Source organism: Camelus ferus, chromosome 32 (assembly GCF_009834535.1).
Source record: "Camelus ferus isolate YT-003-E chromosome 32, BCGSAC_Cfer_1.0, whole genome shotgun sequence".
NCBI lineage: Eukaryota > Metazoa > Chordata > Mammalia > Artiodactyla > Camelidae > Camelus > Camelus ferus.
This window is the reverse complement of record NC_045727.1, coordinates 4376813-4394486: the sequence shown is the minus strand read 5'-3', so window position 1 is coordinate 4394486 and position 17674 is coordinate 4376813. Positions and strand designations below refer to the sequence as shown.

The window sequence follows — 17674 nt, the reverse complement described above, 5'->3', positions numbered from 1 at the left end:
ATGAGATTATATTGTTAAAAGTAAGAATTTGCTGTATTTATCTCATGGAGTATGGAAAATAACTATCCTGAGGTTAATTAATGTTGCAATTCAATTTTAAGGTCCAGAAAATGGACAATGCATTTTACTACCCACAGTCAGTCCACTTGAATCTGAACACTAGTGGAAAGTAACAAAAGTAGGCCTTGAGCTGGGACTAGTTTCCACAGTGTTACCAGGAGTCTGTTACCCTGGTAGAATGGAGTCTATACCACCTTAGATTAAAAAATAAATTCAAAGGAGAAAGCAGGTCATAACCCAAAGTATAATTTGTAAAGGAAAACTGAATGGCTTCAGGTCCACTTAACCAAAACACAGAAACTTTAATTGGGTCAGAATTATACCTGTCAAGAACCTGGGCAGTACACTCTTCTTTACAGCACCAATTCCTTCTGAGGGGGGAGTTCTCAAGCCATCTGAGCAAGTGTTCCAGCTATACCTGTTGCAGAGGTGTCCCAAGTATGGTCACATCAGCATCTATATCTGGGCATACTCAGATTTCTGGCTTAGTGCCACTTTTCCTGTCACTCCCTTATATCCCAGGAGGGTCTCACAGCCAGCAGGTAACTTACTCCCCACCCCCACCCCTACCCTGGAAAACCCTGGAGTGCCTTTTTACAGCTCCTCCTTCTCAGCCCCCTTCTTCTGGAAGGCAGTCAAGATATTTAAGCTTTTCTGGAGCTCTTCCTTCTTCCCGTCGCTCATCTTGTTCTTCTCAATCAGCTTGGTGATCCGGGTCATCTCTAATGCTGGGAAGTCCTCACCTTGGTCTAAGATCTTTCCCATGATCTTAAGGTATTGCTCGGCCCACTTCTTCTCAGTCTCCTTCACACTAGTGAGGTTGTCCTGCCCCCGCTTCAAGAGGGCCTGGCGGGCCTCCATGCCAGAGGCCTTGATGAACTCCCCCGCAAGGCTGTCATATGCAGGTAGGCAACCAGGCATACCTAGGTAGACCCCATGTCCTTTTAGCCAGCGCTGGATGGCTCCAACCTTAACTGCCCCACTGTACAGGATTGGGTTCTCAAAGTCCCCATCCTGGAAGAGGTAGAAGACGGGATAGTTCTCCTTGTCCAGCTTGTATTTCTCACTCAGCTCCATATTCAGCTTGTCACCGTAATCTATGAACAGAAACCAGAAATGAGGAGCAAGACCATGAGGAAGGCGGGGCAGGAGATTGCTATGAGACCTATCAGAGCTGAGGGGAAGAAGAATCTTCCTGGCTGTCTGAATTCCTCCTCTGCTACTTTCTAGCCGTGTGGCGTTAGTCAAGTCATTTAACCTCTGAACTTCATTTTCCTCATGTGAGAAAGGGGAATTCTGAATATTTATTGCATGCCTGCTATGTGCCAGGGACTGTGCTAAGTGCTGGGGCTTAGCTGTGATTGAGAGTATTAAGCAATCTGACCTCAAGGGGCTTATACTCTTCGAAGGGTGAGGAGAGAAAATAATAAGCAAACAAATGAATGTAAGGGATTAGTGCCCTGATGAAAATAAAACAGGGTGGTAAGACACAGTGACTGGGTAAGACTGCCCACTTCGGATGGTCATGGAAGGCCTCTCTGTGAAGATGACATGAGCTGAGGGACCTGAATTTGAAGCCAGGCAAGTGAAGATGTGCAAAGTTTGTCTCAGGCAGGAAGGATAGCAAGAGCAAAGAGCTCTGAGGCAGGAATGAGCCGGGTTGTATTTAAGGATTACAATGTGTGGTCTGGCTGGAGCTTAGTGAACACATGGTAAGTAACAAATGTCGTTCCTATACAAGGGCTGTTGGGATGACCCAGTGAGGGGAAATGTGCACTCAACCTGGCAGAGTTAAGTGCTTAATACGTGGTAGCTGTTAGTATTTACTATGTCCTTCCCAACAGGCAGCAACAGCCCAAGGGCTGATACTGACAACTGGTTTCTTACACCTGGCCAAGAAGAAATGGCCAAAACCACTTATGACTGGGTAGTAGTATAGGAAGTGTGGGGTTCCAATCCCAGTTCTGTTACTTTAAACTCTGTAATCTTGAGCAAGTTACTCTAAGCATCCGTTTCTTCATTTGGGGGTCACAGAATTTCCTTCACAGAGTTGTCACAAGGATGACATACATGTAAAACACTTAGCACAGTGGTCTGGCACATAGTAAACATTTGAGAAATGCCAGTTATTATTATTATAGCCCCCAAAGAAGTGGACTCACAATTGAGTCAGAACTGATCAACTGCCCTGGAGGAGGGTGACAGCTATCTTCTACCCAGGGCTAGACTCAGGAGCGTACTAGGGAACTGAGGCATCTCAGCTGGGAGGAAGCTGAGAGGGAAGAACCTACCTCATATAGGAACACACACTTAGGTGTTCTGAATAACCGTGTTTCTGCCCCACTGTCTTAGACAAGTCTTTTATGCCCCCTGAGCTTCAGTTTTCCTCAAGTATGAAATGGAGATAATGCATGTGGTTCCTCAGACAGGGTTCAGGTGAAGATAAAAAATGCAACAATTATGTATATCTTTATAGACTCAAAAACCACTAAATGTTGGCAACTGTATATTAAAGTTGTCAAGATCATTGAGAGCTGCCCTTGGTTTAATGGCAGCTCTGGTGGATTTGGGCTAAAGCCCAAACCTAACAGTTTTGGTACAAAAGGGCTGAAATGAAGATGGAAGAACTGACTGCACCCCCTCTGACCACAGTTCCCTGCAAGGAGAGCTCTAAGTTCTCACAGTAAGTTTGATGTCAGTGTGGGTTGGAGGGTGAAAGATGGTGAATTCCCTTCCCTCAGGCACTTGCAAGACCAAGCTGAGGTTCTGTGGTCACTGAATTTGTTCAAGCTAAGCTTCCTATGGGTACCAGATTCCTTGAGAGGACATGACCCCATTTACACTCCTGTGTGTGGCTCAGACAGAAAGGCACTAGGTATCCCCACTACAAGTAGGGAAATAATTCCTAATTTCCTCCCTCTCTGCCCTCCCCAGTTGTCCTGGATTTGTTCATACCTGAGATCCCCACCTCTGCCACCAAGAGATCATCACTGGAAGCCGAGTTTTCAGCCAGACGCTTGAACTCATCCTGCTTCTCACCGTAGGGGTACTGGGTGTCGAACTTCACCAAGACGAACTTGCTTTTGGGAATAACCTGAGGGCGTATAGAGCTGAGCAAGTTGGGGTTTCAGGGGCCTCTGGAGCTAATTCTCTTTCCCAAGGGACCCTTGTTTAAGAAACAGAGTGGAAACCAGGCCCACAAGGGAGACAAGCTCTTATACATGAATATTCATTCATTTACCCATAGATTCATTTAACAATTTTGTGGTGCCTGCTATGTCCTTGGTACCCCACCAGGTCCTTGCTCACATGAATCAAACTGTATGGAATAAACAAAACTCTAGATGTATTAAGGCCTTTTCCTCCAGTGGCCCTTTTGGTAGGACTAAGGAGACACTACACACTATGCTGGCCCCTGTCATGCCCATCATCCCAGGGGGCCTTTCTCTAGCAATGAACTAGAAATCTGACCAAAACCAATCAACCAACCAACTATAAAGGAGTTAGCACCACAGAGGACACTTTGGCTAGGGAACCAAGAGTTTGAACTCTGCAATTTCAGGGCTCACAGGAAGTTGCTGAGAAGCCAGGCTTGGGACAATGTCCTCTCCCTAAACCACAGTTCCCTTTAGTTAGATCTCTAGGTCCTAAACTGTCAGGGTCAAGACAATTCAGTGGGATTTAGTACACTAACCATGCTGTGCAACCATCACAAATATCTAGTTCCAGAACATTTTCATGACCTGAAAAGGAACCACGCACGTATCCATTAAGCAGTCATTCCCCAGGTCTCCTTCCCCTCAGCCCCTGGCAACCACTAATCTGCTGTCTATCTGTATGGATTTGTCTACTCTGATAGACTTATACAATATGTGACCTTTTGTGTCTGACCTCTTTCACTTAGCATAATGTTTTTGAGATTTACTCATGTTGTAGCAGGCATCAGTAATTCACTCTTTTTTATGGCCAAAGAAATATTCCATTGTATGGATATATCATATTTTGTTTAGCCATTCATCAGTTGATGGGCATTTGGGTTGTTCCCACCTTTTGGTTAGTTGTGAATAGTGCTGTTATGAACATCTGTGTACAAGTTTTTCTTTGAACACCTGTTTTCATCTCTTTTGGGAACATACCTAAGAGTGGAAATGCACGGTCATACAGCAATTCTATGTTTAACTTATTCAAGAATTCCAAGGGCTTCATTTTGATGGTTTCTCCCAATGTACAGATTATTAAAATTATTAGATAAACTGCTTCTGGTCACTAGCACTGCCTCCCCTGCTTCTACAATTTTTTATTTTTCTTTCTTTTTATTTTTGTACATATATATTTATTAAAGTATAGTCAGTTTACAATGTTGTGTCAATTTCTGGTGTACAATTTGGAGGGGGTAATTAGATTTATTTATTATTGTTATTTTTTTATTTAACTGACGTGCTAAGGATCAAACCCATGACCTCGTGCATGCTAGGCATGTGCTCTACCACTGAGGTATATACCCTCCCCTATTTTTCTAATCAAAGTCATTACTGCCAGTTAGTTTTTCATTATAGGCAATCACTGTCATAATTAAGTCAAGCTGACGTTATTCCAGCTTTTGATATTCCTTGTTCCTTATTGTGTGTTGATGTCCATTTGATTTTGGGTTTTAAAAAATATTTAACAGTGTCTAGGGACACAAGGGAAGAAAAAGGGACCAGAATAGGTAATCTTTAAGTGGTCACTGACCCCAAAAAGTCTGAGCTCTGTAGGCCTAAAAAGCAGGGAAGACTTAAAAATATAAATCAGATCACATCCCTCTGGCCCATATGGCCTTATTTCAGTTCAACACAAAATCTTATTCCCACTTAGGGCTTTTTCATTTGCTGTCTCTGCTGGGTGGAGTGCCCTTCCCCTAGTTCTGTCCATGGTTGTCTTTTTATCATTCAAAGCTCAGTTCGAATATTCCCTTCTAATGGAGAGGCCTCTTCCACTCAAACCATCTCATACTGCCTCGTTTCCATCCTACTCTATCATGCTACCCTGTGCTACCTTCTTCACTGCATTAATCACTTTCTGAAATTCTTATTTGCTTGTTGTCAGTCCTCTCCACTAGAATATACACTTGTGAGAATAAGGACCTTGTCTGACCTGTTTTCTGCTCGTGCCCAATAGTGCCTGGCACACGGCAGATGCTCTGAAAGTATCTGATAAATGAAAAAAAAACTAGAGCAGGCTTTGGTAGCAGGTGCTACATGTCCTGGGGAAAAATTTTTTTAAAAAGCATAATACAGAATAACCTACCTTCAAGGGGCCTACATTTATATTATGGAATAACATTAATAACCATACAGTGGTCTAACACTGAAATAGAATTGAGAGACCTTCATCTTTTACCTTCACCTTTCTAAGGCATCAGCAAAATGGTTTTGAATGGCAAACATCTGCACAATGAATTTTCTCTTGTTCTTTTACTCAATCTGTACCTCTTAGAAATCTCTATCCTTTCCTCATCCTTGAGGAATCAGCTCCACTATAACCTATATCTAGGCAGTTTACTTCTTCACTGTACAGATGAATTCATTATTCATTTATTCACTGAATAAAAAGGTACTGAGGAACTGTCATGTGCCAGGCACTGTTCTAGGTGAATATGGTAAAGAAAACAGACATGGTCTCTTATTTCTAGTGATGGTAAAGGGAAGAAACAAAAAAAGACATTGGAAATCATAGAAAGGCAAAGCACGAAACAAGGCCTCTGGATATGGTAATACTGCGAAGCTCCTTTTTTGTTCAGTGGAAGAGAGGGAGACTTAGAATGGGACTGGAGAAAACATTTGCTCCTTCATTCAACAAGTTATTGAGCATCTTCTATGTAACAGGTAACCTGGTAGGTTGTGCACATGATCAGTGAACAAGATAGACAAGGTAGTTCTTCATAAGCACATAATGTTCTAATGTGGGAGAAGATACAATCGATAAGAAAAAAAAAATCAGTGATGAGTGCTCTATAGAGAAATCAAATAGGGTAATGTGACTGGCACTTTACGCTGGGGGAGGGGGAAATCTGAGAACGTAACATTTAACCTAAGGCTGAAAGATGAGGAGCAACCAGCTTTTCAGACTGGGAAAAGAATGTTCTAGTTACAAGGAACTGCCAGTGCAAAGGGCCTAAGGCAGTAAGGAGCTCCAAATATCCAAAGGATGCAGGGCACGGCATGAGTGCCTGGAGCAGAGGAGACAAAGAGGAGAATTGGTTAGAAGAGGAGAGGGAAGCAAGGCTCAGATCACGTAGGACTCAGGCTATTGTGTGAATGGACAGAGAGGCTCAAGACTGAAAACAGGGAGACCAGGGAGAAGGCTACTCTAATGCTAGCCCTAGACTAGGGTGGTAGCTGTAAAGATGGAGACACACCAACTGATTAGGAAATACTGCTAACGTTACAGGGCAGAGTTTCCTCTAAGTCACACTTGGTCTGTGATGTTATCCCATTTCCATGTTTGGGTGGTAGGGGTTGTCAGGTTGCCAATAAAGACCCCCAAAGCATAGTGTGCTATGCCTGACAACCAACCAGCCATACCTACACTCTTAAATTCCCCAAACTTTTACTACTCAACCATAAAAACCAACAACATAAAGCCATTTGCAGCAACATGGCTGCTCCTGGAGAATGTCTTTCTAAGTGAAGTAAGCCAGAAAGAGAAAGAAAAATACCATATGAGATCGCTCATATGTGGAATCTAAAACAAACAAACAAACAGCATAAATACAGAACAGAAATAGACTCATAGACATAGAATACAGACTTGTGGTTGCCAAGGGGGTGGGGGGGGTGGGAAGAGAGAGTCTGGGATTTCAAAATTGTAGAATAGATAAACAAGATTATACTGTATAGCACAGGGAAATATATACAAGATAACAAGATAACTCACAAATCTAAGTATCGGAATACTGATCTGAGTTCTGCTGGACTAACTTGTAAATCTAAGTTAATTAGTGTTGGTTTGCTGTTCATGGTTTTTTGCTAGCCAGCTGGATTTTCAAAGATATATAATCTGGCTTTGGAATGTTGGTTTGTTGCCTCCCTGTCTCCACTTTTGTGATAATGATGCTGCTAAAGCTGTTCCATGCCTATTGGCCGAATATCCCAAGCTTGTACTTTACCCTATAAAACCTCACGCACACGTCTTGGAGGTGCTCAGAGCTTCAGAGCAGAAGCCCCTCTGAGCCCGCCGGCATAATACATCTGAGTACTCCAGCCCTCCGAGTGGTGCTTGTTTCTTGGCTAGCCCGTCATTTCCGTAACACATGTATAATTGAAAAATTGTGCTCTACACTGGAATTTGAAACAACATTGTAAAATGATTATAAATCAATAAAAAATGTTAAAAAAAAATTTCCCAAACTTTGCCTTGAGGGAGCCACAGATGCCAACTTCACGACAAGGAACCCTTTTGAAAATAGGAAGAGTTCAACCACTTGAGACAGATTTAGAGCTCCAATTCTTGATTTCACTTCCCAGTAATGGGTACAAATTAAACAATGAAATGACTGGCTCTCTCTCAACACTTGACTTGCTCGTCTCATAGGCAAAGTTAAAAAGGTGCCAGTGGGTAAAGACACGTGCAAGATTAGGGAGTTGGAGCTGCATCCAGCCTTCAACATTTACCCACTCAAAGGTAGGGACGAATCCTGCCATATCTCGATCCAATTTTAATTGTCACCAGGCCCAAGACATTCACTAAAGGGAGGGTGAAGGGAAGCTTATTCTTAACGCTTGCACTTTTTAAGGAGACGCAAAATATCTGGACAGTGGCTGAAATCCACGCCAAGGGAAGAGGGGCGCTGAAACGCCTGCTAACAAGCCGGGTTTCCACTCCCGCCCCACCTTCCGGGTCTCCTACTTGGAACTCGAGGATTGGATCTCGCCCGGCACCGCCCTCTTCCCGTAGGTGACGCGAAGGGTTACCCGGCTCCCTCGGCTGCCTCTCTGCAGTTCTTTTGCTAAAGAGGAAGCAAGTACAAATACTGCAAAGGCAAGGGAGCGCGAGGACCCTGGATCACGAACACTCCATGGTCATGAAATGACCTCGGCCCAGAGTCCACCAGCCCTACAGGATGGTGGGAAGTCCTGGGACCGTCGCTACAGACCACCTCCTGCCAGCTCTCGGTCCCCAGCGTCCCCGACGGGCGCGCGCTCCCCTGGGCCCTCTGGCCGCACCTGCGCGCGATGTCCCCCCCACACCATTACCTTGTAGAAAGTGATTGTATCCAGGGGAAGGGCGCCCTTGGTGTGCAGGCCGCTGCCGCCTTGCGGAGCGGAGAGCAGTAGGAGGAACAGGAGAAGGGGAAACAGTGGGGAGAGAGAAGCAGCGCGGGACATGGCGGCAGCCATAACGCCGGATTCAGGCAGTAAGAGCTGGGAAAGCTGTAGTGGAGAAAGCGCGGAGTCGGGAGTCACGTGGCTAGGAGGGCCGACTCGGGTGCGCGCACGTGTACAGCCCTGCAGGCTCACGCCGGATTAGGGTGAGAGGGAGGGGCCACGTGAGGGGCGGGGAAATGGAGCTGTCGCGCGTGCGCACTCGGCGAAGCTCTTGCAGGCCTAGGGTGAGAAGGCGGGGACGCGTGGCGGGAGGGGGCTGCTGGGGGAGGAGGAGATGGAGGAGACTACCGCGCACGCGCACTGAGCGAGGCTTGCCCGCCGGCCCGCCCCTTTCCCGTCCTCCTCCGCGTGAGGAGCGGCGCGAAGCGCGTGCTCGGCGTCTTTGCAGGCTTTCGTTCGCTGCCTTTTCTTTTTCGAAGATGAGGAGACCAGTCGTCGTTTCTTCCTGCCTTTGGTTCGTCAGGCAGTCGGTTGGGACCTGCTGCTCCCTTCGGTTAGTCCGTCAGTGAGTCTGACTGTGCTACCACTCCTCACTCGGTTGGCCCAGTATTACCCTCAGTCAGTCATACTCCGCCCCCTTCCCTAGCCAGGACCCGAGTTGGTCAGTAAGACTCGGCTTTTCGTCAACATGGCAGTCGGGGTCGTCCTGCCCCCGCCCATTCCGATATGAGGCCTACTCAGTGGTGAGTGCCTCACCGGGGAGACGCCAGGCTCCTATAAAAACCGGCTTGCCAGAAGGCGGAGTACCCGTCTAGCTATGTCCTAGGCTACCTGAAGTTTTTTTGTCTTTGTTTTTGGTTTTTTTTTTTAAGTCTTAGTAATTTTAGTCAACAGGTGTTTGTTGAGGGTATGGTTTTCCCTGCGGGAATACAGAATCGAGATGAACGAGACAAGGCTCTGTACCCACGAAGCACGATGGTGGGGGAGGAGGAGACGTAGGAACAGTGATATAACCATTACAGTGGAATTGGTAGGAAATAAGAATATATTACAGCCTCTTGAAAGCACAAATGGAGAGTCAGTCATTCCTGCTCTGGAATGTTGGGGAAAGTTATAGACAGGAGATGACTTGAATGGGATCTTGAAGAGGAGGCATTTACAAGGCAAACACCAAGGGAAATTTCTAGCTGGGGGAGAAAGCATGGTGAATCTGTGAGGGTAAACTGGGGCACGTTGTAAAGGGTGTCTTCAAGCTGAAGGGTTTGGAGCCACCAGAGGTTTTAACCAGGAAAATGATATTAGATTTGCTGTCACTCAAGAATAAACGGGATGGATTGGAAGGGAGAATGCTGAAATTAGGGAGGTTGATTGCAGTAGTCTAGGTAGGAGGGGTTAAGGGCCTGTAATATGACCTAATAGTAGAGATTAAGAGGTAAGGATGGAGTTGAGAAACTTTCATAGGGTAGAATTCACAAGTCTTGATGAACAAGTGGTTGTGAGGGTAAGAGAATAAATGATATAGTGCATTTTAAGGGGCTTAGCACCAAATTAGCCACTACATGTGTCAGATAAATGTGTGTGTGTGTATAAAATCATCAATGATAACAGGATCCAGAAAACGTATATATGTATGTATATGCATGGCTAGGACATTGTACTGTACACCAAAAATTGTAACTGTACTTCAATAAAAAATAAAGTTTGTAAAAATAATAAAAGTTTAATTAAACTGAAAAAAAAAAAGAGAACAGGATCTAATCTTGAGCAGCCAGTTTGGATAGAAATTTTGAGAGAGAGTCTAATATATGTGTGTGTGTTGGAGAGGGTCAGAAAAATTTATTTTGAGTTTGCCCTAATGAAGTATTAAAATTTTATTTACTTGTGACTCATTTTAGAGCGGCACAAACAAATGATAGAAGTTAGAGGAGTGGAACTATCCTGTGAACTAGGATAGTTAAAGAAGGCTTCATGTAGGAGGTGGATATGGAATTAAGCTTTGGAAGGAAGAACATTTTAGGTGGAGAACAAGAGAAACGGGCAGAAATGGAAATGAGTATGATGTTTTGGGGGATGACTGGCTTGGCTTGAGGAAGTTCTCAGAACTGTAGGTAGTAAGACCGTTTTAAGCTCAGGTAGGGGAGAATCTTGAAAATCAAACTAAGAAATTTCCATTTTGTCCTGTAGTCAGTAAGGAGCTGTTACCCACTTCTGAGTATATAAATGCTTTAAATTAGAATGATTGATTGGAAGTGACTTTCTAGTCATGACTAGACTAGTTCAGAAGTAGGTTTTGAAAAAAGTGAAGGAAGTGGATTGGTTGGAGAGGGAAGGGAAATATTGGTACTTTGCCATGAATTGCAAAAGTACAGTAATTGTTTCAGTGCTTCCTTTTAATAGTGCCCTGGTCCCAGTCAGTTCCCTCATGATGTAATTAGGTTCTTGGCTTCAGGACCTTGACAACAGTCCACATACGTAAGCCAAGTATAACCCTCCATATTTAGGAAGTCAAAATCCCACAATTGATCTGTTGTAGAAAATCAAAAGGCTCACGCTGAGTATTGTATGGCAGAAGGGAGGAGGAAGCATCAAGTCATGTTACTTGAGTGTGCACATGACTTAGTGTACCGCTGGAGTAAGGAGGAAGGAAAATGGCATGGTCTGCCAGAACAACTAATATATAAATTCTCCCATCTTTTTTCTAACATCAGCAAGCCAGTGAGCCCCCAGGCTTACAGACATCTTTGCTATTTCTCATATTCACAAGGCACGTTCCTGCCTCAGAGCCTTTCTACTGGCTTTCTCCTAGAACACTTTTCTTCAAGATATTCATATGGCTGGCTCCTTCATTTCCCTCAGGTCTTTGCTCAAATGTCAGTATCCTAAGATCTACCCTGACCATCCTTAAAATAAAATTGCTCCTCCCTGATGCTTCCCTGCTTTCCAGCTCCCCTTTCTCTGTCATTTTTCCTCCATAGCATTCTTTAACTTAACATACTGTATAATTTGCCTTTTTTTCCTTACTGTTTCTTATGAGGGAAGGGTTTGTTTTTGTTTTTCTGTTTGGTTCACTGTTACAGCCCCAGAACCTAGAATGGTAGCTGGCACATGGTATATGCTCAGTAAATATATGTGCAGTGAATACATGAATCATGTCAGTGACAGAGGAATATTATGTGGCTGTCTCTCAAAATTCCATTGGTCCTTTCTGCATTCTCTTCTTAGATCACATATTGTTCTTTGGAGCTATCCTATCCCTTAGAGCTAATTGTTTTTCCCCTGCAAGGTTTTGTTGATGTTAACACTAGTTCTTTTGACATAGATGTCTCAATGAATACTTAAAGCAGATTTCATGTTAAAAAATTATTATAGAAGGAAGATTTACTCCACAGTATGATTTTCTGCAAGCCCCATCCTCCTTTAAGAAGCCTTTCAATATTTAGTAACTATTTACTGAACATTTTTTATATGCCACACAATCTTCTGGGGGCAAGGCTTACACTGTTGAACAAAATAGATATGCTTACTTCAGTCCTAGTGGGGAGACCAACATTAAATACTTATACAAATAAATATCTAATTAGAAATTGTGATAATTTCTAAGAAAGACAAGTTGAGGGCCTATGAAAGAATATGATGGAAGATTAACTTGTATTGGGGTGCATGGAAAACCTCTACAAACAAGCATATTTAAGCTGATATAAGACCTAAAGCATGAATAGGATTCAGCTCTCAAGGAACTTAGACTCAAATGATGAGACAGACATTAAATAATTATATAAATAAATTTAAATTGTAGATTAATATGTATAATGAAGCATTTTAGGAAAATAAAACTATGGGCAAAGGTTCTAGGAGGAAAAAGCTTGAAATGTCCATCATGAGAGAAATTGTTGGGTAAAGTATCTTATGTGGAATATTATACAGCTAACAAAAAGGATTAGAAGAATTTGTATTAAGGTGGAGATATATCCATGAAATAATTGGTGAGAAAAGCAATGTATACAGAAATATATGATACGATTTTAAAAACCTACCACCGTAATAACCCCCATACATGTGTATATGTATTTAGGTATATTTTAATGAGCACAGAGAAAGATGTAGAGAAACATACCAGGCTTTTTGCATTAGTTACAGTGTAGGGGAGGGGAGAGAGGGTAAATTGGACTCTAACAAAAGGAAAAAAAGATTACTATGGAATAATGTTGGGCAAAAAATGTAGGATATAAAATACTAGCTGTAGAATTATTACAAATATGTAAAAATTAAATACCATAAGGATAAAGACTTAGAGTAACAACAATAAATACAACTTGATTTTGATGAGATTGCAGCAAACTTTTAGATTTTATTATTTTAGACTTCTTACTTTAATATTGTTTTTTCAATAAAGTAACATTAAAAACCTCACAGACATTTTAACATCCAGCGATCAGATCATTTCAGCAGACTAGTTTTTCTTTCTTCTTTTGTCCCACTTTCAATCATGTTATTTTGTCTTATTTTATGTACTGCTGTAAGCTACCTGATGTATTATCTAGGTCAAAGTGGGATGTAAAGAAGTAAATAAAAGTTCTCTCTTACAATGTTTGTTTTACACTTTTCATTCTAAATATTACTGTTTTCAGTAGGAAAGTCAAGATATGTTATTCATTAATCATTATACCATGAATTTCAGCAGTGGGACATTTCCTTACTTTTGTTCCAAACTTCCATTTTTTGGGTAACAGCTTTATTGTGATATAATTTACCTGCCATACAATTAATCCTTTTAAAGTATAAAATTCAGTGGTTTTCAGAATATTCAGAGTGCAACCATCACTGCTAATTTTAGAATATTTTTGTCACTCTAAAAAGAAGCCTGTGCCCATTAGCAGTCACTCCCCATTCCCTCCCAAACTACCTTTCTAGCCCTAGGCAACTATTAATCTACTTTGTCGCTATAAATTTGCCTGTTTTTGACATTTTGTATGAATGGAATCATAAAATATGTTGTCTTTTGTGTCTAGCTTTTTCATTTAGCATGTTTTCAAGGTTTATCCACGTTGTAGCATGTGTCAGTACTTCTTTTAATTGCTGCATAATATTTCACTGTACCAATATAGTACATTTTATTTCTCTGTTCACCAGTTGATGGACATCTGTGTTGTTTCTACTTTTTTTCTATTATGAGTAACACTGTAATGAACATTTGCGTGGACATGTTTTAATCTCGAGTATATACCTAGAAGTAGAACTGGGTTTATACCAAGGAGCTGAGTTATAGGATATGTTTAACCTTTTGTGGAACTGACGAAGTGGCTGCAATATTTTATATCCCCACCAGCTGTGTATGAGGATTCCTATTTCTCCACATCTTCATTCATTGCCGTTGTCTTTTTATTATGGCCATCCTGGTAGGTGTGAAATATCAACTCGTTGTGATTTTAATTTGTATTTCCCTGGTGGCTTATGATGTTGATCATCTTTCCACGTGTTTATTAGTTGTTTGTATAATCTTCGGAAGAAATTTCTAATTTAAAACCTTTGCCCATTTCTAAATTGGGTTGTATTTTTATTACTAACTTGTAGGAGTTCTCTATATAGTCTGTGTACAAATCCCTTATTAGATATATGGTTTACAAATATTTTCTGTTCTATGGGGTTGTCTTTTCACTTTCTTGATGGTATCCTTTGAAGCACTAAAGTTTCTAATTTTTAAGAACAATTTATGTATTTTTTCTCTTGTTGCTTATGATTTGTTGTCATATCTAAGAAGCAATTGCTTAGTAAAAGAACTCTCTTGATGTCACATTATTTTTTTAAATTACCTTTCCCTATTTTCCCATTAACCAGTTCCCTGTTAAAGTACTGTAGGTGTTAAGAGTGAGAACTATGATCAGACTGAGTTGGAATGTTGGTGTTACAATTTGATAATTCTGTAACCATAGGGAAATGACTTCTTTTAAGCCTCAGTTTCTTCATCTGTAAAATAGGAATAATATGACTTCTTACCTCAAAGGTTGTGCTGAGAATTAAAATGCTTACATAGAAAGCACTTGCTAATTGGTAGGTATTCTTACTAGAAATTTTCTTTAAGTACTATTTTTGCTTAACTAAAATACTTTACTAGGTAGGTGTTTTTCTTGACTTTGTATCCACTGCAGTAACTTGCTCATGGTAGAAGTTTAATGAATATCTGTTAACTTAAATTGTTTTGTAATATATGGTAGTAACCCATTACATTAAATGAGAGCTGGGATGTGTTTTAGCTTGCTAAGGAGCTAAGTAAAAAGAGAAGGGGAAGCTGAAAATAAGTATCACCCAGTTCATCATTTGGGCTTAGTTTAGCCCTTGTAGAAAAGGAACATGGGAGGATTATGTTTCCAAAGACATTTCAAAGGGGAACCATGCTAAATATACAGAAGGCAGGGGGTTAATTTAGAGAGAAAAATGGAAAAGTAAATCCCTAAATGTTGATGGGTGGCATAAGACATTTTAGAAGAGATGCCAAAAGAGAAAAGTTCTCCTGTCAAGAGCAGAAGCAGACTGATTTGCTGTGGCTGTTTTCTGAACAATTTGAGATTTGTTCTTAACTGAGACAAGAACCCTTTGTCCCAAACCATTCTCTTATGATTTGGTGAGACTGTCATTAGTCCCCTCACCCTTATTAGACAGATACATGATTAGAGGCCTCAGAACACTCCCTAAGATCTTATGGTAGGAATTTCTGATCCAGAAATGTACTGGTATTTTAATTTGTTTCCCTCATAATTTAAGCAAAGTGATTAGAGCCTACCTCCACTTAGCAATGTCCTATCTTCTACTCTATGGTATTCTTAATTTCATATGAATAAATGAGTAATATATTTAAGTTACTCAACCCATGCAAATGATATGATTTATGTTATAAATAAATATTTGTAAAATTTATGACATAATGTTTAGATGAAAGGTAAATGTTTACATAAATGAAATGTTCTTCCTTCTGCTTTCTCTTTCCGCCAGTCTTTTTCTAAATTTTAGCAGTTCTTCCAGATAATGTTCAAATGTCAATCAGTGTATATTATTTCTATGTGCAGATTATTTGAGATTTTTGTATTCAAGCTGTTTTTCTCTACTATATTATAAGCTCCTAGAAGTCTGGGTCTGTGTCTTATTTGTCTTTATATTTTCCATAACATAGTTTTACACAAAGTTGATATATAAAGATAAGTATTAAATGAATTGTGTAATTTAGTAATATAATTATATTTCTGGTGAGAATTTCTGGTACAGAATATTTAAGAAGATGTTACTATTAAATAAATGTGAGACATTAATAATCCCTTCTCATATCTTTCCTAGGTATTACTAAAAGCTTATTGAGTGAATATGCAGTCTGTCTTCCCCAACACAGGCTTTTGTCCCTAAATAAGGGCAAGTTTTAAACAGACTTCTTTTATTCCCCATCTTTCTCTCCTTTTTTCTATTCCATTTCTCTCTTACAGCTCTATTTATCTTTTCACGATGACTCATTCTCTCTACTTCTTATTATTCCTACCTCTTGGCCCTTCTTACAATTCCTAATGCTTTTTAGAACTTTGTTTCCTTGTCACCTGCTCTTTCTGTTTTTGTTCTTTTTGCTTGGCTTTCTCCTCCACTTATCGCCACCTTCTCTCCTTGCCCTCAAGGTACAGGGCAGGAGTGGGTAAGGAGGAGCTCAGCTGGGCTAGGGGTGGAGCCACCTGTTCACCGCTTGGAATTCAGAACCTGACGGAGAAGGATCTGGCTGCTTAAATTTAGCCGAGGCTGAAATCCGTATGGCCTTCCTACTGAAGGCTAACACTTTGGAGGGCAATTGGGACTTGGTGAGATTAGGAACTGCCCCTCTCTTCTTTTTTTTTTGCTCTCCCTTTCCTCCTTCCTGTTCTGTATTTTTCACTCACAGTGTCTATCTCCATGCTATTAACTTTTCTTTCCTTTTCCCTGTTGCTTACTATTCAGTTTTTTTCTCTGTCTAGCTCTGTGTCAGTCAACTTTATTTAGTATTTGTTTGTCTTTTCTGTTACCCATTCTTCCTACATATGTTTGCTCTCTCTCAAAATTTAACTTTTTCTACCTCTTCTCCATTTTATTCTTCCCTGTATTAATTTTCTTATCCAACTCTCTTTTTTTCATTCGGTCATTTTCTGTCCACCTCTTTATTCTCTTTATCTTACAGTTTTCCAGAGATGTAGCCGTGAGAAGGGTAAAAAGGCCACCTTGTCTTTCTAGGGGCCTATTCAGCCTTTCTACTCATTCTCAAACTTGTAGTGTGTTTTGATTAGACACTGAAGAAGAGTTTGCACTCTGTACAGATAGTTAATAAACAGTGAAATTAGAGTAAGGTTGGATATTAAATTTAAAAGCTTAATTTTATACTTACTTTCTCTATTTAGCTTTTTACTGCAATACAGTGGATACAATTTGTTATGGCAACTCTGAGGTAAGTTTATTTAATCTCATGTAATGTGACTAAACTAGTATAAGCAAAGCTGGAGAATCTTGAAGTCTTTTTATTTTCCCCTGGGGATTTGCTTTTACTCTTCAGCTAGAGAGAAATACTTTTCTTTACCATGTTGATATTTTCTTTTTTTTTTTAAGTTGAAGTATAGTTAGTTTACGATGTTGTGTCAGTTTCTGATGTATTTCATCTTTCAGTCATACATATATTCCTTTTCATATTCTTTTTCATTATAGGTTACTATAAGATATTGAATATAATTCCCTGTGCTATACAGTAAAAACTTGTTGTTTATCTATTTTATATATGGTAGTTAATATCTGCAAATCTCAAACTCCCAGTTTATCCCTTCCTACCCTCCTTCCCCCTGGTAACCATAGGTTTGTTTTCTATGTCTGTGAGTCTGCATATTGATATTTACTGATTAATAAAATGTAATAACATCAACAGTAATAATAACAAAAAATAGATTGAAGGATAATCTCTAAAAATCAAAGGACATTAATTTGCAAAATCAGTTGCAAAGTACTCACTTTGGCAGCACATATACTAAAAATTGTAATAATACACAGAAGATTAGCATGGCCCCTGCTCAAGGATGATGCAAAAATTTGTGAAGCATTCCATATATTTTTATCATTGTATTTTTTTTTGGTGGGGGGAAGATTACTAGGTCTATTTACTTATTATTAGTTTTGTTTTTTTTTAATGGAGGTACTGGGGATTGAATCCAGGCCCTTGTGCATGCTAAGCCTGCACTCTACCCCTTGAGGTCTACCCTCCCCGCATATATTTTCAAAACATATGTGCAATCTATTTTATATCAATTATATGTCAGTAAAGC

At 40.5% G+C, this 17674-nt stretch overlaps 2 protein-coding genes and 1 non-coding gene across 11 annotated transcripts in view; 2 read left to right on the top strand and 1 right to left on the bottom strand.

The window, feature by feature from the left end:
* Positions 1-290: 290 nt before the first annotated feature.
* On the bottom strand, positions 291-8604 carry ERP29 (endoplasmic reticulum protein 29). The gene is made up of 3 exons (XM_006178092.3): positions 8295-8604; positions 3016-3154; positions 291-1157 (listed from the first exon to the last, which is right to left on the bottom strand). Exons 1-3 carry the CDS (start codon positions 8436-8438, stop codon positions 655-657), a joined length of 786 nt encoding a protein of 261 aa, XP_006178154.1. The 5' UTR covers positions 8439-8604; the 3' UTR covers positions 291-654.
* A 136-nt stretch (positions 8605-8740) lies between these two features.
* The window catches only part of TMEM116 (transmembrane protein 116), a 33087-nt gene continuing 24153 nt past the window's right edge, over positions 8741-17674 (top strand). For 2 of the 9 annotated variants that reach the window (XM_006178089.3, XM_032471910.1), the window contains exons 1-2: positions 8741-8919; positions 16766-16812. In XM_006178089.3, the coding sequence (XP_006178151.1) occupies positions 16799-16812 (14 nt within the window). In that variant the 5' untranslated portion in view covers positions 8741-8919; positions 16766-16798. Of the gene's footprint in view, positions 8920-15546; positions 16196-16765; positions 16813-17674 lie in introns of those variants that run through there. The other 7 variants (XM_006178091.3, XM_032471911.1, XM_032471909.1 and 4 more) reach the window with 7 other exon arrangements.
* Positions 17356-17463, top strand: LOC116661027. The gene has a single exon (XR_004316794.1). It is a non-coding gene; the product is annotated as a U6 spliceosomal RNA (small nuclear RNA).

Bases quoted from the DNA above. Each gene is read 5' to 3' on its own strand.
- ERP29 (XM_006178092.3), bottom strand. From the start codon at position 8,438: ATGGCTGCCGCCATGTCCCGCGCTGCTTCTCTCTCCCCACTGTTTCCC. The intron at 3,155-8,294 runs GTAATGGTGTGG...ATACGCCCTCAG, and splicing joins ATACAATCACTTTCTACAAG to GTTATTCCCAAAAGCAAGTT. The intron at 1,158-3,015 runs GTATGAACAAAT...TTCTGTTCATAG, and splicing joins GGCAGAGGTGGGGATCTCAG to ATTACGGTGACAAGCTGAAT.